The 22320-nt window shown below is 42.5% G+C and overlaps 1 protein-coding gene across 3 annotated transcripts in view; it reads right to left on the bottom strand.

Annotated features, from left to right (window-relative positions):
* SERGEF (secretion regulating guanine nucleotide exchange factor) overlaps positions 1-22320 on the bottom strand; it is a 310832-nt gene that overhangs the window by 243428 nt on the left and 45084 nt on the right. For all 3 annotated transcript variants that reach the window (XM_075567693.1, XM_075567692.1, XM_075567695.1), the window contains exon 9: positions 20830-20987. In XM_075567693.1, coding sequence (XP_075423808.1) covers positions 20830-20987 — 158 coding nt within the window. The remainder of the gene's footprint in view (positions 1-20829; positions 20988-22320) is intronic.

Here is a 22320-nt window from a genome sequence, read left to right as displayed (position 1 = left end):
AAAGGGAATCCTGCCTCACTCATGATTGAATGGCGCAAGGGACGCAGAGAAATGGACCAATTAGAAGGATGCACACAAAGGCGTATTTTCCATTTACCGACCCATCCAATAATGCATGCCGAACAGACTCAAATCATTTTCAGTGTGATCCAAGTCCTTATTTCCTCTTCTACATGGGCAGAAAGGGAGGAATGGATACACATGCTCATAAGTAATAATAGTCAGGGATATCCATGTATTAAGGGTCATTAACCTAGAGAGATACAGTGTAACACACACACTATTTTTCAATTCATTGCAAAGCAATGTGTTATAGGTCTTTCCAAATGTCAACGACTTAAAGGTCTTAGATGTTATTCACAATCATAACCATCATGATGACTGTCTGTAACAGACTTACAACATACAGGACAGATGTGTAGCAACAGCAAAGGGTGAACTTTGCATGTGTAGCTGTCTATGACGTCTGCACTGTAAATGACCTTATTGTAAGTACAGTATCTTGTGACATATTAACTTAAGTGTTAGTAAAATATGAATTAAGATCTGCTTTCTTTTTGACACTGTGCCAACATAGCATCTAACGTCATCTTCAAAGGTCACCTCTAATATATTTTCTGTACATTAACAGAAAGAATGTCAATATGCTGCCGTATGCATTTAAATGCATATCAAGGGGGGGTTTGGGGTGTATGGGAGAGAATCAATGTTAGCGTGTCTAATGCATGCCCCCCAAACCTAAGACATAATGCCTCAATGCTACATCCAATATGACAAATTACTGTAAATAGTTAAATACGTTTCTGTTTTTCTTTTAATAAGTGAGGGCCATTTAGTTACATTCTTTGGCCACAGCATTTTAAGCTGGCACACCACGCCAAGACATCCCCTCTTCTGCGAGTCCTAACACGACTGCGCCCGCACAACGTTCTCCTAACCTCTCTAATAGGGCGAGAACTGTCCTAATAGACTGGTCGTACACAAAAGCACAACAAGAACTGCAATTTAAAAGGTGGGACGAGTGAAGCTTAAAACCAGGGAGGAGAAGTCAAACCAGGGAGGTCCCCCAAACCTGCCTTACCCCATACTCACGCAGCATACAGTGCTTCCATCGCAGCCAGGCATTATGGGTAATGATATGCAAATGAGCACTCCGTGCGTCACTTTTTGCTTCCCATCCACTGTAACATGGATCCCTTTAAGCTGATGCCTGCGATTTCACACAGCTTTTAAAGAAAATATTGTGTCAAATAAGTGTATGGTTGGTGTTAAAATCTGTGTGACACAGCATGTATAAGCTTAAAGGGATCCATGATAAAGTACATCATATGCAAAAAGTGATGCGCTGAGCAGGGCCGCCAACAGAATATTTGGGGCCCAGGACAAACTTGAAGAATGGGACCCCTGCAAATGTTACAACATAATCACATTTGATTTACTTTGCCCCGTCAGTTCTCCTTGCTTTTCCAACCCCCTCATGCCTGTCTTTCTCCTTTTCCCCCCTTGTGTTCTTCTCTCACCCCCTCTGTGATCTTCCTGCTGCAACTCAGGGCCCATAATGTGCACATAAGGATTGTGCATCATCGCTGCATGGTGAACGGTTCTTGTAACTTCTTTGTGTACAGTACCTGCTATGTGCATCATAAATTACATGTAGTTACAGATCAACTGCACTGTTATTTATATTATATGTGGCGGCTTTAAATCCACAATAATATCAAAAATACACAAGAAAAAGCAACCAGGATGTGCACTGACACCAAGCATTTCGCAAAAGACCTGTTCTAAAACAGTGTAGTAGATGGATTTTTATAAACAGCCTATTTTTTCTTTATTCCAATTAAAAATAAGGTCTCATAATTAACTGGAGAAAATGATAAGATGGAGAAAGTACAGGTGCACTTCGTTTATTAAATATTATGACAATTTACGGGCTGCAATTTACATTTTTATAGTTGATCGTTGTAACAGGGGACTTACCCTGTTCAGAAAACTTGCCTCTAATCCAGCAGTGTGCTGGTTAATTGACCAGCACCTGGTTGATTAGAGGTGTTAGAAAAAGCCTGCCTCTGAGACAAGAAGTGAGACTCCTTAGCTCACATGTGAGATGAACTAGGAGACAGAGCAGAGGTTCCCAGGTGAGACTGACCGAGAGAACACAGACCTCTGGAGCTGACAAATAAGACTTCTAAACCTGGATGCTGATTATCCGGAGAAAAGGCAGCAACCCAGCAAACAGATAAGACTTTATTTTCCAATGACTGTTGTATGTATATATATATATATATATATAGGGCTGATGAACAGCTTGGGTAGCCACTCAGTTAAAAAGGGCCGGAATATAAGGATACATATATGCCAAAGTGGAGCAGGTTTTGTTTGTCTCACTATTTTTCTTATGTTGTTTTTTTTTGCTGTGTTTAAAGCGACAGGCACAATAAAGCCTTATTTTAATTTCACCTTAAAACAGTCTCCCTTGCACCTCTGCACATGTCCTCCTACAATCGTACTTTGTCTTTTTGATAAATACTCAAAATCTAAACTCTAAAAAAAACTCTAAAGTCTTTTCATATTTCCAGACATACAGACGTAGTATGACTTGCTGTGCGCAGCGCCGCGGACGAACAAGAAAAAGTCCGTGGCACCAGGGACAGCGTCTGCTGCGATCGAGCGGCGGGGGGGGGTCCATGTTCCTCAATGGGACACCTCCATAGCGTTAAATCCTCCGGTGCAGAAACCGGGGGCACCGAAAACACTAACCTTTGCTTCATCTACACAGAAACACTTAAAGATAACAGTATTAGGCTAAGGCCCCGCTCCCTCAGTCAGCGCGCCCGCACTGCAGACAGGCGGGGCGCTGACAGACACAGACCGCGATATGCGGTCTGTAGGGAGGTGGGCGGGAGTGGGAGGCTTGAGCGGGAGGGAGGGCGTGGTTTGAGCGGAGGGACCCGCTACTCCCCCCCCCTCCCTCCACGGGCTCGGGCTGGAGCTGCTGATCAAAAGGTAATCAAAAGCAACACACACGCACGCACGCAGGCACTCATACACACACACGCAGGCACTCATACACACACACACACACACACACAGAGGCAGGCACTCACGCACTCAGGCACACACATACACGCACACAGACAGGCACTCACGCTGTTTTCCCTCCACACTCCTCCCCGCTCCCCGAAGCCTCTCCTCCTCTCGAAGCCTCCCCTCCTCATTGGCTCACAGCCATACCACGTGACGCGTCGACGCTAGGGATTACAATTCTCTTGAATCCCCTCGTCACAGCGTGTAGTGAGCTGTGCAGCCAGGGGGGACCGGGACCGGTTTGGGAGGATTCCCCTGCTGGTGGGGAACTCTCGTGGGTCCCAGCCCTTAGTCTATGTATAGCATGTTCTATAGAGGAGGAAATGTGGCATTATTCAGTTTTACGAAGGTAGAGTCTTGGTACACTACAAATATTACATACATAGTTACATTATCTGAACAAGTAATATACTACCCATGTTTACAGTTTCAGCCCCTTATTGGGGCCTCTTCAAACTGCCGTGCAACTCCCCTTTATATGCATCCTGTAAGAATGAACCCCCATATAAACATATATATATGATTTTTTAACACTAATCTCCCAGTGCTGGAAGGTTGAGCTCCATCAAAGTGAGTGGGCCCAATATATTCTCCAGCACGGGAAGCAGTTTCACAGCATATTATTCAACAAACAGAGAAGAATGATAACCTCACCACTAAGGTTGGTTGCAGTGTAACGCAGTAAAGGTTTGACAAAGCGCTCGGGCGCAAAACATGTTAGTGTAACTTTGCTCTTCCTATTTTGTCAATAAACCGCCTTTTATTCACCCTCATGCACTGTCCAAGTTCGTGGCGCGGCGCTCTGGCTTGCTGCCGTTAACACTGCGTTACCCCGCAACTGACCTCGTGAATCTCACCCCCAAGAGCTGTGGGGAACAAAACTGTAAATGTGAAGAATGACATCTTGTTAGACGCTCCTCAGCAAATTCTGGAATTTAACCAGTGACCCAAAAGCCGTTTATAACATCTATTTGTTAACAAATTTTCAGTGTTAAAAATTATAATGAACAAATATGAAAGAACAGCCCTTGAGGTCAAGGAGACATGTGCACGAAAACACATCGTAATCTATTTATACTTAGCCTCACTTGTATCAGCTTTCATTAATAACTGGAATCATGAACAGAAGCTCTGGAACAATAAGCTAGGAATTGATGGCTCTTTTCCAGCCAACCAACCTATCAATTCTCCTCACTTTCACTGGTATCGCTCATCCCAAAACTAAAAATGGCACGCACCGTGATATTTCTGTTTGAATTCCAGTTTGCAGCACAAAATCCCTTGGCTGCCCTTACATACCACACTGAATCCTTACACAGCCCCTATAAGTTCAAAACCCAAACCCACCCCATCATATATATTTGTGTCAAAAGTTGTGCTACTAGGATTGTGACCTCATGTATAGAACATGTACGCCTACAACCACGTCACGGTGTGGTCCAGCTGTACGTCCTAACACTGCTGTACCTGCAAGAAGCTCTCATACCCTCTCTAATGGAGGGAGAGCGGTCTTAATAAACAATGTCATTCACAGGTGCTTAGCAAGAACTTTAATTTAAAAGGTGGGATGGGTGAGCTGGAAACAGGGAGGAGGGGGTCACAAACCTCCAATTTGTTTACCAATTGAAATTTGCAAACACACACCGCCCCTGTACGCTCAGAACCCCCACTGAATCCTGCCTCAAAACATTATAACTATGCCAATGTAAGGGTACAGAAGGAAACACTGTCATTACATTTGCTTGCTAAAATCTATATAACATTGCATGCTCAACTTACTTCAAATACCCCCCATAACAAATAATAAGTTAGAGGATCAGCTCCCCTACAGAAATGCATCCTTCCCTCCCCCCTCCTTTTTAACATGTATAGATTGTAGGGGGCCACGTTTCCACGTTTATATAATTTCCAGGGTTACCCAGGTTCCGGGGATACCTCCCGGGGGAAAGTGCTGCAAAGTCCTCCCCTCCGGGGGAAACAAACTGGAGCTTTAAATCTTCTGCATCGCGTGAGCAAGTGGGAAGCTGCGAGCTTTTTATTGCCCCCGTGATGCGAGGGATTTAAAACTGAAGTACCAGCACCAACTTCACCAGAAAGTATCTAGGAAACCAGGGGGTCACCGGGGCCAAAATCACCGGCGACCCCCTGCGTCCCACCCATGGAGATAAAAAGGGGGTAATTCTGGCATTTTGGGGTCATATTACTTGTTATGCTCCTTGCAGGGGTCCATGTTAAAATGGACAAAAAGTCAAGAGTGACACACCGAGTGCTCATTTGCATGTCATTACCCAGAATCCCTGGCGGCAGTGGAAGCACTGTTTTCTAAGCGATAATGGGAATTACAGGGTTGCAGACCTGCCTGAGACATGCAAATGTACCACAGGCGGTATTTTTATTTGCGGTTCACTGTACGGTGGAGGTTTCTTTTGTTTTTGTTTTTAACCCACCATAACTTTTTTAATGTCTAGTTATACCTACCAGCCCAGCTTCACGCTACATAACCAGCTACCCAACTTGCACTGATGAGACCCAAAACTCAGCTGTCTGTGGGTAGGTTTATCCCTGTGGACTTCTTTAACTCAGGCTGTGCTGAAAAGTAGTGTAATACGGCAGGCATAAGCTTATAGGGGTCACTGTTAAAGAAATAAAGACTCACCGTGAGGGCTCATTTGCATGTCATTACCCAGAATCCCTGGCTGCAGTGAGTATGCTAAGCGATAATGGGGAAAGACAGGGTTGCAGACCTGTCTGAGATATGCAAATGCACCCACAAGTGGTATTTTTATTTCCTTTACAACTTAAATGCAATCAATCAATGAAGATTCACTTATAATTTTCTTTCACTCATTTTCTGTTTAAAAAAAAAAAAATTATTGCAAGAAAATATGTAAAACCTGAAGATCATATAATAGGTTTGTTTACATTCATCTAAATCTTTTAAAGACAAGATTCAAACACTGAGGGGGAAAAATGGAATAAACGCAAACGCCAATCCTCAAATTAAATTATATGGAAAAACAACAGCTGTTTTACGTACAGATGCAGCCACCAGTATCCCATCACTTGCCTGGGTAACAACCAAGGCATCTCTCAGTAAATGCCTCAACATGTCTGTGAGATTCCTAATGGCCCACTGAAATAATACAGCAGGTGTCCCTGCAGTCCCATTCAGTTTGAAGGTGAATTTTCATGCTTCTCAGTAGCTACAAATTACTTTTTTCTTGATAATATCCTTTAATTCCAATGTAAGAGACATGTGCAGAGGTGCAACCAGGGAGAGAGATTTGGGGAAATTAAACCATGGCTTTTGTTCAGCCCGTCACTTTAAACAATACAGTTTAAGGAACTACAAAAATAACTAAACATCCTATTCCTTTATATGGGCTAACTTGCTTTCCCAGTCCCTATCTGCAGGGCTGGGAGGATAAGCCTCTTTCCAACCCATGACCCCAAAGTCCAAACAGGTAAGCAGGGGGCTATTTATGTCAGTCTCTGGGTTGGTGTCCGTTGAGAGGGTTCCAGGGTCCGCGGTGTCCTGGAATAGAAGTCTGGTTCCTGGTGTCTTGCAGGCAGCACAGTCCTTCTGTGCCCAAAACAATGTTTCTGTGAGTCTCTTTCAGCAACCCAGTCCCTCTGTGCTCAAGAGATTTTCAGTTCAAGCAGGAGGCTTTTCTACCGGTCTGATGAGCCAGGTGGAGACTGGTTAATTGTGTCCAGCTGCAATTCACCAGCTCCCTGCAGGATTCCTCAGACCAATACAGGCTTTCTATTGAAGCCCCTTTTAGACAGGGGTTAAGGTCCTGTTACATACACTTTCATCTTTTAGGATAATCATACCCGATGAGCTAGACCAGTGATTTTAAACCGTGGGTCTGCGGCCACCGGGGGGGGGGGGGGGGGAACTGGGACAACTCTCCCAGCTGTCCCAGGCTCGGAGGCACCCCACATAGCATTGACCCGGCGGCTCCCGAGCTCAGCAACAGCAGCAGCCACTCGGTCACTGCTATCCTTCCTCTCCCTGTCTCCTCCTGCTGGTGCCGGAAGTCGCGTCCACTTCTAGCTGACAGGAGGGAGAGGAAGGAGGGTAAAAACGCACGGTCAGCCCATAAAGTGTGTAAGTGAGTGGAGGAGTGTGTGTGTGTGTAAGTGAGAGGGGGAGAGTGTGTGTGTGTAAGTGAGAGGGCGAGAGTGTGTGTGTGTGTGTACGTGAGAGGGGGAGCGTGTGTGTGCGTGTCTAAGTTAGGGGGAGTGTAAGTGTGTGTATAGAAGGGAGAGGGCGTGTGAGGGGGAGAGGGAGTGTGAGAGGAGAGAGAGACACACTAGAGATGGAGGCGAAAGGGGGGGAGAGAGACTGGGGCATGGGTTGGGGTTCCCCAGAATTTTACAATCGAATTCTGGGGTTCCTTACACACACAAAAAAGGTTGAAAACCAGTGAGCTAGACTAGAAGCAGGAAATACAATAAAGCACGGTACATTATTTTAATTGCACTTTGACCAGTGGATTTAAGTCACCTGGGATTACATATTTCATTTTACACTGGATCAATATTTGTACTACAAAACACAAAAATCAAGTCCCAGTAATTGTCCCATCCTTAGGGTGACCAGATTTCCAAAAGTAAAAACCGGGACACATAAAAAAATTATTCACTTAAAAATAAATATTATAATGGTATTTGTCTAATAGAGTCCCCATTGATGCTGTGTTACTGCTTTATTTCTCTCTCTTCACCACACACACACACACACACACACACACACACACACACACACACACACACACACACACACACACACACACACACACACACACACACACACACACTTCCTCAGCCCTCTCTTCTCTCCCCACACACACTTACCTTATCAGTGATGGTACACTGCAGCCAGGGATAGGAGCTGCAGGAGCAGCACAGCGTCACCTAATGGCCAGAGGAGTAATTGCGCTGTTGACCCTGCTCCTCTCTCTGCTCCCGGCAAACCTGGGACATTACGCAGATTGTCAGGACACCGGGACAGTAGATTAAAAACTGGAACGTCTGGTCACACCTACCCTTCCTACTTCTTCATTTATAGCACAACCCAAATAATATCACAATCTTGGAAAAGGTAATGGGAATTAATAGGGATGTTATTTGTGATGCGAGTCCGTGTTCAAATAGTGTTTTTAATTAGTTAATGCCTACACAATAGTAATTTTACTTTTAGCTTTCTCTGAAAAACCAGGATGGTAAGATGGTGAATACTTTGGTTCGAAGAGAGTTCTAACCACTACACTAACCACTACACTAACCACTACACTAACCACTACACTAACCACTACACTAACCACTACACTAACCACTACACTAACCACGCTTATGACAAACACATAAAAATACTTTGATGGGAATCTATCCATTATACTCCATGGGAAAGGCAATGCCTGGGTATTTTGTACCCACTAATGTCGGGACTTCAAATCTAACATAGCGTGTACTGGAATAAATGAGAACATTCGGGGAATAACAATATAGATCACAACAGGACACAGAGGTTTAGCCCTTCTCCAGATAGAAGAAAGGTGTTCTAAGGCTGAGTCCAGGGTCAGCGCTTAGGCGCTGACCCGTGCTGAGGCGCGCTGACGCATGTCAGTGAGCCCCTGCAGCCGCAATGAGAGCGGCTTTAGCAGGGGCTCACGCACGCTTCCGCAGGCGTGCGGAGGCATAGGTCTTAACAAATTTGTAGTTTGAGCGCTCACGAGAGCGCAGGGCCGGTCACGTGAGCGGTTCGCCCAATGAGGGCGAACCAGCTCCATGATGTCACTGGCACGCCCCCCCCCCGACACGCCCCCCCCCCCCCCCCGACACGCCCCAGGATGGCGCGCGAACTAAGGCCAGGGAAAGCACCCGCTTTCCCTCAGCCTCAGCGCGCCTCCGCACGGCTGCAGTTACCATGGACGCAGCCTAACGCTACAGTATTTGTGGGTTCATGACTAAGTCATGAGGGGCAGTGTTATAGACTGTAAACCAGCAACGCACTTTGGCTCCACTTGGAGAAGCTCGTACATCATATTTTTACTTAATACACAATAATAATATATACCAGGGACATCCATCTGTGCATAATAATGTTCATACTCATTTGTGTGAACACAAGTAACACTGCGGTGTATTATTAGGGCCATATAGCCTAGTTTTATTTGTAACTAACGGGGCGAGAACACACCACATTATTTGCCTCTATGTGGCCGGGCTTTCTTCTTTGCACGTAGTGAAAAGTCACATTACAGTGTAGAGTGTATTCATGTTAACCTCTCTGAATGTCAAGCAAAAAAAATGATCACGGCAAGAGGTATCATATCACAGCAAGTGTCGCAGCAGGGAAAACCGTCTGTGGATTATCTCGGAAGAATGTGAGCCACAGCAGCTCCCTGGAGATCAGTAGCTTGCTGGCTCAATGAATTTTGATATGGCTTGTTAATATATGTCAAGATCAAAGCGTTTCAAGAGCAGCAAAGTTGAACGCAGCAGTGTATGGCAGCGGGCAGTGAAAGCATTTTCGGGTTTTTTTTGTTTCATTATTATTCATTCTAATTCTTTTTTTCTCACGACCTCTGATAATAAATACAGTTTTCCTTTTCATAAATGCTGCTGGTCTATTTAGTCTATGCTGAAATCTTTCAAACAGAATCTAGCTTTAGTAACACAGGAGAATACATGAACAATGACGCTAATTCGTTTTTATGTCACATAATTGTCACACTTCCATGTTTAAACAATAGCTTCATTGATTATCCCAACATGTGAGGGATCATTTATCAAAACGGTTACAGCTACAAAAAAAATAAAAAATGCCGCAATAAAGAGTTTATTACAAGAAAAGAAAATCCACTGCTTTAAAAGTACAGGCTGTTGGGGCGTCTAACCTCTGAGTGGCACAGACATCAATTATTACATGGGTTGCTGACATTATAGGCCAATAAATAATAATTGGATCATTATGTATTTTGTATGTAGTGGGGCTCGCACAGTGCCATGCTTAGTACAATAAGCTTTGTAGTGCCTGGTGCATGGGGAGATAAAAATAGGTGTTTGCCTTCCAAGTAAAGCTTCACACTTCAGGTGCCAGTGCCAGGGCCGCCAACAGGGGGTGTCTGCTGGGGTTTGCGTCCCGGGCCTGGTTTCGGGGGAGGGCGGGGAACAAAAGATGATGGCTGCCGGTAGCAATCGGGCCCCCACTCTGCATTAGATGCAGGCTTTCCTGTCCCAGCCTCTGATGTCAGCGCACCGGACCTCTCTGACGTCAGCGCGCCTCAGCGTCCGGTGCGCCCTGACTGGAAGCTCGGTGTGGAACACAGAGTGAGGTGGCCTGCATCTGATGGCTGGTCGCGGCAGAGCCCCGACTCTCCGCCGGTCCCCGCAGCCACGATCCCGACCATTCCCAAGGTATGTCTACTTTTTTATATGTATTGGGGGAGAGTGGGGGGTCTTTATATATGTATTGGGGGGGAGTGGGGGTCTTTACATATATATGGGGAGAGTGAGGGTCTTTATATATGTATTGGGGGGGAGTGGGGGTCTTTACATATATATGGGGGGAGTGGAGGTCTCTTTATATGTTATGGGGGAGCGGGGGTCTTGTTATATGTATTGGGGGCTTTGGGGAATTTTTCTATGTATTGGGGGAGTGGGGGAATTTTTATATGGATCGGGGAGGGTTGTCTTTTTTTTTATATGGTGTGTGTGTGTGTGTGTGTGTGTGTGTGTGTGTGTGTGTGTGTGTGTGTGTGTGTGTGTGTGTGTGTGTGTGTGTGTGTGTGTGTGTGTGTGTGTGTGTGTGTGTGTGTTTATATGTATTGTTTTTTTATTTATGTATTGGGTTGTAGGAAGTTTTTTGGTATATATCTTGTGGGGGGAATTGTGTGAATGGCTGTGCTTCCTTTCCCTTTAACATGACATCACTAAATCTAAAATAGCTGCCCTCACGTGGTACTTCAGCCAATCAGATTGTGGGAACTATATCCCCAATCTGATTGGCTGTTGTAGACCAATGTGACATCATGTTAAAGGGAAAGGAAGTACAGCCATTCTGATTGGCTGGCTTCACTTCCTTTACATGACGTCACTTCCCTCCCCCCCAAAAAAAGGCACATGATTCCCACAGCCAATCACAGGCGTGAGAACCATTTGCCAATCAAATGTGACGTCACAGGCTAGATTTAAGGCCGTGACGGCTCATTTCAGCTCAAGAAGCTGGCGAGTCAACAGCGTGGATTTAACATGGGGTTGGATTGACAGATGAAGAAAGAAGATAAAGAAAAGAAAGAAATGGTCACAGATGAAGAAAGAAGAAGCTGATACAACATGAAAGAAAGAAGAATTTTGTTACCTGGTCCGGATTTTCACACTGGATGGCGTTGGATTGTGTTCTGTGACGTCACCGGAGGAGAGCTCGCTGATTCCCCGGGATTCGGAGGGCCAACGCTTCTAAAGTAAGATCAATATTGAATGTATGTACTTTTATTTTTATAGGTTTTTGGATTGGATTTTTCTATTTTTATGTTTTTCATTGCCCATTGACTGCAAATGTATTAATCTGTACCTGTTTAGGGTACAGATGAATACAGTGGTATTTTTTGGCAAATGCATTTCTTCTATTGACTGTTATATTTTCTATGTATGTTTATTGTTTATATTTGCTTGTTGTATACTGTAGGTTTAATTATTGTGTATTTTGGATAGTCAGGCTTTGTTATTATTTGTTATTAGAGTGACCATTGACTGCTATAGTACAGTAGCTTAGCATGCCCATATTATATGGGTATGATGTACTACTATAACAATCAATGGGTACAGGGTGGGTATAGTGGGTCCGGGGTGAGTGGTTAGGCCTCCCGGGTGGGTAGCGGGGCAGTGTGGGTTAACCCCTTAATTACGATAGTGGTTATTAACCGCTAAGGTGATTAAGGGGCTAGGTAGGGGCCATTAGAATGTATTTTGCTATGTTTTTTTCTGGCAACGGAGGACATGGACCTGCAGTAAGCAGACGAGGACGCCCTTCACATTGCCTGGGGTAAGTAGAACGGTTTTTATTTACTTTATTTATGCTGCATGGCTAATGTTGTGTTTAATAATGGGAAAATAATCTATTATCCACATCTGGATAATAGTTATTTTGCCCATTACTGTACTGTATGTGTTTGGTGTGGGTTTCTCTAAAGATTCTGGATCTCCTTATCTACAGGCCGCACGCCCTGGATGTCTTGGATTGCTGAAACAAATTGACAGGTAATAGACTTAATTGTCAGCATTGCCTTATCATTATATGAACTGTATATTGCTACACTTGATTGGGAATATATTCCTGTGTTGTTCTTTGTGGGTGGTCAAGTGGACACCACTAGACACAGACCCTTTCTTTTGCTATACTACACATATTGTATATTGGACATCCATATAACATCCAGGACCCTAAGAAATTTCATGTGAAATTAAAAGAAAAATAGACTTTTTCTCAGAGCCACATGTGATTGTGTGAGCACCGCTGGTCTATACCACAACTACTACATTACTGTAATGTTTAAAATGAAATAAACCCCCCGCGATCGCCTGTTAGAGGCGCGCAGGTAGAGTGACTGATTCAGTCTCTCTCTTACTGCGCGTCTATTACAGACAGGCAGACCCCGGTAGGACTCACACAGCAGGGACCCCTGATGTGCTAATCCGATGGGCCATTATAGTCTGCCCCGGCAAAACTTGTGCGGAATACGAATAACGGCCGCTGCATCTGTATCATCTGTATCGTGTCTCTCTCTCTCTCATAATCTAACAAAGAGGATGAATGCATTAATGTTACACATTGTACTGAAAAGTACAAATTACTACACTATCAAGTTATTATTCACTAATGAGTGGTAGAGCTGTGACTGATCAATAGAGTGTGGTAAGAAACAGTGAATGATTTAAAATATTGTACAGTTTTGTTCTTTATTATTTCAATCTACCATTTTGTCCTGTGTGTGTTTGTCGTGGGTTTTTTTGCTCTTGGCGGTATCATTGTCTAAGTCAGTGGTGAGGGGAGGGGGGCGCGGCGGTTACAGAGGTCCCGCGTTCTTCCCCAAGGCATTTAAATTAAATGCCGGGGGACCGTGCGAGGCCTCGGCATTTCCCTTACCTTGGCTTCCAGTGATGCGTCGTCATGGCAACATGGCATCAAATGACATCACATTACCATGGCAACGTGCCGTCACATGACCCCACGTCGTCATTTGATGCCGGAGCCAAGGTAAGGGGGGGGGAAGCAAGCAGGGGGGGACATCTAATATATTTTCGTATATAGCGCTGGCAGTGTATGTAGTGCGGTACATTGCATTTGAGGCGCAATGCCCACATAGAGCTTGAGGCACTGGGAGATAAAGGTTGCAAGGAGCTGAGACCAGGATTGAACCAGGCTCCTCTGTCTCAAAGTCACGCCTGAGTCCACGCCTTTACTCACTGTGCCACTCCCTTAGCCCATGTGAATGAATGTGAATGAGTTATAATGAAGATTCACATCTAAGACAAATGTTTGCGATTTCATCAAGTGTGTGATAAAAGCAGAACATAGTACGTCATTTTAATTTGCTGCCTCTTTGAAAAGATTTGCCTGCATCCTGCACCACGCTCACAGCTCCTTTTGAGAGTTGGCTATGCAGCCGTTTAGACCAAAAGACAAGCTAGGAAATAGTGTTTTTCAAGTGACAGCTAAATATGCAATAAATAATAAATCTACAGGAACCACATTCATTGATGTTTCTGTAGATGTGTTGCACTTCATGCATGCGGTTTCATGGAAAGAACATAACATGATAGAATGGAGCGTTTAGTGTTCCACTCGGCAAATCCGGTGGGTCTGAAATACATGGCACTATCAGTAATGCAAAACACATTAGTGAATGATGTTGGTAAATCTAGATTTCCAGTGCCAAGAGGTCACAGTGTGAAATGTAAACATTAAGTACCAGTAAAAAGATCCAATCTGTATCTCAATCACAGCAATCTTTCTCTACAGTCAATAATTCCACCCGTTTTGTTTTTTAATGCTATTACTAGGATGTGATTGCCTTTAAGGTAGGAAGTAATACATGCCACTCGATACAGTATATTAGTGAGAAAGCTTTTGACATGGTCATGTGATGTGCACTACTAAATATGCAGCATTTTTAAAGCACTTGGGGGGTGGGGGAGAAAGAGATTTATTTTAGTGATACAGGGTTTAATGCAGTAATGAAGGTTAAAAGGATATACAGCAATCGTGTTTTATATTAGATTTCATACAAAAAGGTTATAGTGCTGCACATCTCATAAGTATATGAAAATAAGCAAAATACTTGCAATTTAGTACCAGAGCTCCTGGGGTCAGGGAAAACCTGTCTAACGAAATCCTAAGTATATATATATATGAATGGAAGATCCAAGGCACTACGGATTTTAAGGGATTTATCATGTCAAAAATAGCACAACGTTTCGACCTGCTCAGAAGTCTAGGGGAGAAGAGTGACTGGCAGTCACTTGACAAAGACCTCTGAGCAGGTCGAAACGTTGTGCTATTTGTGACATAATAAATCCCTTAACAATCCGTAGTGGCCTTGGATCTTCCGTTTATATATATATTAGATTTCCACATACTGTAGGGACAAACTACAAGTGTACAGTACTCGTAAACACACAGAGTTGTCAAGTATTATATGCATATAAATTCTTAATTCTGGATTATGTTTTGGAAGATGGTTTTATCTAGGGTTATAATGTAGAAGATATAATTTTAGAGTTGTAATGTAGAAAAAGCGGTTTGTGAGGGTTTACCTTGTTTATAAACAAGAACTTTTTTTAAAGCAGCAATCCTGTTTTTTTTTTTAGTGTTATAAATTTGAAGCCGGGGGTCTCCAGAACTGAATGTGTTAATTTCAGTTTAGGGGATCGCCTGCTTCCCGAGATACACAAGTGTAGGAGGTGCGGTAGCAGCTCCAGGCCAATAGAATGCCGTGATGTCATTCCTTGGGGCTTCCTATTTGCCCGCATGAGCGGGACCTTTAAACCGTCAGAGCTGCTATCAGGGCCCACTACAGAGGTAAGTATCTCGGGGGGAGCAGGGGTTCTCTGGGGCATAAATTAATAGGGTTCTGCTCTGGAGACCCCCTGCTTCCCACCTACTAAAAAACACATGTTCTGCTGTTTTAACTAAGAAACGGAAATTAGTTAATGATGTTCATAATATGATGGTAATATGAGCTTTAATGCATAAGTGAATGTATAGTAAACTTGTGGCCTGTTTCCCAAAGACCTGCACAATTTCTTTGGTCTGGGCAGAGGTATCAGAAGAAAATCATTCATCAAGATACACGACAATGTCCATGTTTAAAGCCTCTGTTTAGGGCACTCCTGGCCATATTTAGTGGTGGAATGCACCATAAGAGGCCTCATGGCTTAGCACTGCTGTGGAAACGTTATCCTTACAAGCAGAATATTGTACAATCCACAGATAAACAATATTTTTACGTCCTCATTCACAAAACAGACGGCACCTGTAACACTAGCATTGTTTAGTAAAGGAGGCCCTAAGCATGCATCCTTTGTATGGTGTTTACCCATTGGGAGAAGGTAAACTTCTTGATAACTGTCCAACTTACTATGGGGTATAACAGACATAGTATGAATGAAAGAATGGGTTAATAATACAGGGGAATTACGTAGCCACCTAGTCCTGGAGTTTAAATTATGCTATTTATTTTGATATTGCAGAATCCACAATGCAGAGGAAACAAACCAAACACAATATATAAAATAGATGTTTATATGTATGGTAATTCAGTGCAGCAAGGGGGCGGCCGACACAGGCAAGCGCCAAAGGGCGGCGGATTTTGAAATCCGCCACTGTGTCCATCCAAATATCTTATGAAAGAAAGAACAATGTAAGCTCAAAAGCTCATGAACAAAACCATCTAGGAATATGTATCGCATTGATTCAACGTTGTCGCAGCTGTATTGGTCCTAGAAAAATGTATATTAGTTGCAGGCTGCAAAACTTTTTTTTTTTTAAAGGGACCTTCATATACTACCTTACAGTATAGTGTACTGAGCTTTCAAAACCATACAGTATATATTTTTTTTATCACAGTACATTTAAAGAAAAATTCTATCATTCTATAAATGTTACCTATGAAAAACTCTGAGATTGGTCCATAAAAAAGTATTACAACCTTTAACGAATCTACATTGATTCAATGAAATGTTTCATGTCGCTTTACACCTTACAAGTATCTAGCACCAGGGACATTTCTAACATGTATTTAGTATCCCGATTAAAGCAACAACAAAAACGTATGCTATATAACGAAAAAATGTATATGCCATGGAAAATGTGACCAGTCTCCCAAATTTACCCAAGAATCCAGGTTACTTGGTCAGTATGGACCTTAAACACTATTTACCATTAACTTTAAATGTCATTTATTTAATGAAAGTGGAATAAAACAAATTATTTCATTACAGCCTTATTATATCCAAAAATGACTGAAACGCTCATGGATGTGACCACTCTCATACAGCGCCAACTGAGGGGCCTAATCTATCACAGCAGCAGAGAGACAAATTCCCCCTTATATGCTAAATACATCTTACTCCTTCCACATGATAGAATTATTCCGATGGGTGAGTATATATATATATATATATATATATATATATATATATGCAAATACAACTGTATGCTCATCTGCATGTCTTAGGCAGGTCTGCAACCCCGCCTTTCCCCATTATCACCCAGCATACAGCACTTCCACTGCAGCAAGGGATTCTGGGAAATGACATGCAAATGCGCACACAGTGTCACTTTTTGCCTCAAAAACCATTTTTAACATGGTTCCCTATAGGCTTAAGCTTGCTGCATGGTCACAGCTTTGAGCACAGCCAGGGTTAAGGTGCATACCCAGAAAACCACCCACAGACAGCTGTTTCGACCTTAATGGGTCTCATCAGTGTGGGGTTGATTTTAACTGGGTATGCAAAGAGGCTATGGGATAGGCTATACCATAATACTGAGTTAAGTTATGGTGAGTAAAAAAAGTGACAAAAACGCTCCACAGGAAAGCAAATATGCAAATACAACTGTATGCTCATCTGCATGTCTTAGGCAGGTCTGCAACCCCGCCTTTCCCCATTATCACCCAGCATACAGCACTTCCACTGCAGCAAGGAATTCTGGGAAATGACATGAATCCCTTGCTGCAGTGGAAGTGCTGTATGCTGGGTGATAATGGGGAAAGGCGGGGTTGCAGACCTGCCTAAGACATGCAGATGAGCATACAGTTGTATTTGCATATTTGCTTTCCTGTGGAGGGTTTTTGCCACTTTTTTTTACTCACCATAACTTAACTCAGTATTTTATATATATATATATATACATATATAGCACAACAGAAAGAAAAAAACGGCGCCAACCTAAACCACTAAATGAATGACCACATAAAGATGATGAAAAAAACCTATACTGTACAAAATGGGGAAAGATAATAATACATGCACAATACACAAAAATAAAAGTAAAAATATCAGATGAAAAGTCCAAAAAAAGATATAAATAAAAAATATACAAATCCTAAAAAATGCTCCAATTTGCTATCCAAAAGAGTCTCTGCAGCCCGAATGAAGGGAACACCACTTCCTTGAAGATATCTATAGAAACACAGAAAAATCACAAAAAAAAGACTCTGGGCTGCGGAGGCGTCCACAGAGGCTGCTGCAGTGTATCTGCACCGGACACTGAAGTTATCCGTTACCGGGTTCCTGCGTCTGGCTGGCTGAGTTATACTCAAAATTGCTTTTTATTAAGCTATGTTTGTGAGTGTGCATTTTTATATCCTTTGCTCCATAAATATTGTTATACCTTTTTATGCTATGAGTGTGCCTGTTTTTTTCTGTGTTTCTATACATATACATATACATACATACATACATACATACATATATATATATATATATATATATATATATATATATATACACATACATGCACCAATGGAGGAGGAGACCTATTCAATTTCATGGACAAGTGAAAGAGTTGAAGGCCAGTGAAGCAGAGCGTGCAGCGTGCTAATGAAGCCGGACCAAACAATAAGAGTTTTTCCTCTATCTGAGCATAAAACCATTAATTTCATAAGGACAGCGAGGGTCATGAGCTGTACTGCTGCAAATCATTTCTTATTTAATTGCTCTAAATTGCGTTTTCATTGTGATCCAGCCCAGATGCTTTGTAGATTGCTTTTGAGAACCGCTACAGTGTTACACAGTTTCTTCTATGGAAATAAGGGAAATGGATTAGAAAAGAGTCAAATAAAATGTGAGAAGGGAAACACTTTATAACCAAAGAAGACGTTTGGCCTTTGCCAATCAAATGTTTTTTTATACTTATGACTGTTGGCACCATCCAGAAACACGCTGGATTAAAATGATACAACACAGATTATCATATGATCTTTACAAGACCATGAAGTTAATAATGATAATCATATCTGAAGGGATCAACTAAGGCAGGGGGTTCTCAACTCCCGTCCTCAAGCCCACCCAGCAGGTTATCAGGATATTTCAGCTTCAGCACAGGTGGCTCAATCAGAGGCTCAGACTGAGCCTCCTGTGCTCAAGCACAGACTGATTGAGCCACCGGTGCTGAAGCAGGGATATCCTGAAACCTGACCTGTTGGGGGGGGGGAGCTGAACCCCCCTGAACTAAATACCTTGAGAAAAAAAACATAACTAAGATAGTAACAAACTTCTCTTAGCAAATTATCTGCAGTAATTGTCACTGTAAATGGAATGTATGGGGACAGGATAGAAACATGCTTACACTGCGTGGAGTTGTGTGAATGGTGAGTGGTAAAATACTGTGGGATAAGTAGTAAACAATAGAGAAAGTGTAATGAGGACAGACAGGGAAATGTGGATACTACAATATATGTGCCGAAGATGTTTAAAATTGGAGAGAAGCAACAGTATACCAAACAGGAAGGGACTAACCTGCAGGTGATCAGGATGCTATAAGTTAGTAGTCCCCAGACTTTTTTACACTGTGCACTCCCTGCCGGAAAATATTCTCTGTAAACCCCTAATTAAGAAATCTTATTGCTACTCATCAGACTGATGGTAAGAAAACTGTGTGCCCGATCCCAGGCAGTGTAGTGTCCTAAGCTCGTAGGGGGAACACATGCTTAACAAGGCCCCCAAACTGCCCCTCTGTGTGTGCAGAAAGCATAGGTGTTATAGCAGTCAATTACAGTGTAAACGTCCAAAGTCACGACCCACAATGCCTTGCCCCGTGAATTCAAAGCATTGTGAGCAGCACCTTTGTTAGCCCCTGCTTGAATTGACCGGTATAACACCTGCAGGCAGTGTGTGGCATTACCAGTGCCCAGGGCCCGCACAGGCTCAGGAACCCACTGACTGCCTGGGATCTGCCATTACATATTTTTGGGGCTAACCCTTCTAACCCTGAGTGATTTGCAAACCCTGTGTTGAGAATCACTTCTGTAAGTAAATTTCATATATATATATATATATATATATATATATTGGACAGAACAACAGTAGTGAGATCTCACGTGGAGTAATGTGTCGAATGGAAAATGACACAGTAATAGCTAATAAGTAAAAACACAAATATCAATGTTTGAGGCAGAAAAAAAAACAGAGCCAATGAACTGAGTCATAGATGGAAATGATGTGGATACGTTGTTGTGAAAGGCTCCATAAATCTGAACAATGAATAGAGTTGAAAGGGGCAAAAAGGAAAAGCAATAGTGACGGCAGAGGACGTTAATTAGGACTTGGGCGTGTGTGGGGCAGTCCCATGACTTCAGTGAATGGTCCCACAATATCATGTGAAACCCATGTAGATTATAATTTTAAATGCAAATTTACAGAACGTGTGCATCAGTGTTTGTTATGACACACTGCACCATTTTCTGTTTGTGAAAAACAAAGAACAGATTCTGCACTTCCACCAATTTGGGCTAAAATATACTAGTGACTTTTTTACATTTAGAACCTAAGTCTGTGTAACAAAGGGGTCATTTGGTCAAAACATGATTGACACCTGCCAACCTCCAGTTTCTGTTTCTGTTAAATGTAAGAAAGAGTTGTAATGCAAATTGTTCACTAGAGAAGTTTACGACACTAGAGAAGCAGATTTTTGGGACTTGACACAAGATAAACCAAATTGCACACAGACACAAACTTTGATGTATCTCATAATCTGTGCATCATGTATCTCCTCCCCAACTCCTCCTATTGCGTCTCTCTAAATTGCAAGCGAACGCACTTTGCACAAACATACAGTACACAGGTGAACGGAGATGCAATTTGCGTCCCATTGGCTCCATGTCTGCTTCAATACATATCCCCCTTAGTATATTCTGAATTATAGACTTGCACTTTATGAACGTTCTAGTTCTCGTCATTCTATAAAACAAATGAAAGTACTGAAATCATATGAGAATCTACTATTAAATCATAAAGACAGTGATCTTTTCAAGCAAATCAATATGTCCTTCAAAGTCTAGTGTAGCTCTGCAAACTGTATATAATAGATGGGATATTTTAATCCACTTTTTATGTGTTCACATTGAAACAATGTTCCAATGTGGTTGGCATACTATACGGATTTGCCTTAGACATGGTTTGCACAAATGTCTTATTCATGAATCTTTCAAAATACTACGGAGACCTTACCTGGGATGCACCAGTTAAGCCTGGAATACAATAAGGTTGCTTGGCTCTTCCATCAGCGTAGTTATCCTGCAGATGTTTCATCTCCTCATCTTTCTCGTCTTGGACAATGCCAAGTTGACAGTAGTTTGCTCTACCCCAGGTAAAAACTTTGCCAGTCTCTAAAAATAAAGCATATATTTTACAGTTACTTGCATAGATCTTCACCCTATTTCACTTGAAGAATGATTAACTCGTAGCCCTGAAAATGGGAAACAATTCTGCATTTATACTATATATTTTGGAAAGTTGTTTGTCTGTTTGCTATACATTTTGAAACCACTTAATATATCGTAACCACATTTTGCATGATGGTTCCCGAGATCCAGGAGCAGATTTTTTATCTATGTTTTCATACATTTGGATGCCATTTTGAATCGAAATGATAGACTGAACCTTTCAAAAGTGCACTGATTGTAAACAAATTCGGCAAGACTGTAGCGTGTGTGTGTGTGTGTGTATATAGATACACACACGTGCGTGCATACACACAAACACACAAATTATAGTGGCACTCCACTGATGCTGTTATATTGCGTAGGTACATTAACTTCAAACAAAAATTGGCATACAATTAGAATTGCAGGCACTCCAGGTCTTTCATGTTTTGGAGATTTGACATGTTCCCATCACATCAGAGAATGGAATCTCATTGAACTTGACTTGCCCACAGTTTGTCGAGATCAGAGCAATTGACTCAGCAATGAAATTATGAGGAAAAGAGCCACAATGCAGCTAGGTTGGTAAACTATTACACCGAAACAATGGTAGACAAAGACATGAAGACTCTAGAGCTGCTTGAGAGTATTAAAGAGACACAATGACATCGGAACAATAAAAGAATTAGGCGAGCAACCTCTAGAGCCGTTGACAATCCTGAAGAGGCACAATTACGAGTAACTAATGAAAGGTTAAGAAGAGTAGTTTGCTGGACTGCAATTGAAGAAGAAGCACTTCGATATAACCCAGCAAAAGAATATGAAAACCATCAGCTGTTTGACCTTGGACAAATGAACCAAATTTGTCCTCACTGCCATGCTCTAAAGGAAGAGTGCGCAAACTAGGGGGGGGCTCGAGATTTTCTGGGGGGGCGCGGCGGTAACAGAAGCCCTGCGCTTCCCCGAAGGCATTTAAATTAAAGGCCTATGTAACTTTATTTACCTTACTTTCCAGCGACACGTCACCATGGCAACCCGGCGTGACTTTGCCATGGCAACGTGATAGCACAAGTTCTTTCAAGTCTATTTCATGGGCGAGGAACAAGAAGCAGAACAGCGATGCAACAACATTTCTTGTCTAAATCAAGACATCATTCTACATTCCACATAATAAGGCGCCTATCCTAGGAATCTTCCGTGAGTACGATTCCAATTTTTACTCGGTGGAGGAAAGAGGATTATCGTCCATAGTGTACATCTGTACACCTTTTATGTTTTAGATTGTTGTAGCAATCTT

Source organism: Ascaphus truei, chromosome 12 (assembly GCF_040206685.1).
Source record: "Ascaphus truei isolate aAscTru1 chromosome 12, aAscTru1.hap1, whole genome shotgun sequence".
Taxonomy (NCBI): domain Eukaryota; kingdom Metazoa; phylum Chordata; class Amphibia; order Anura; family Ascaphidae; genus Ascaphus; species Ascaphus truei.
Note: the sequence above shows the minus strand (reverse complement) of the source record. Positions and strands in the feature narration are given on the sequence as shown.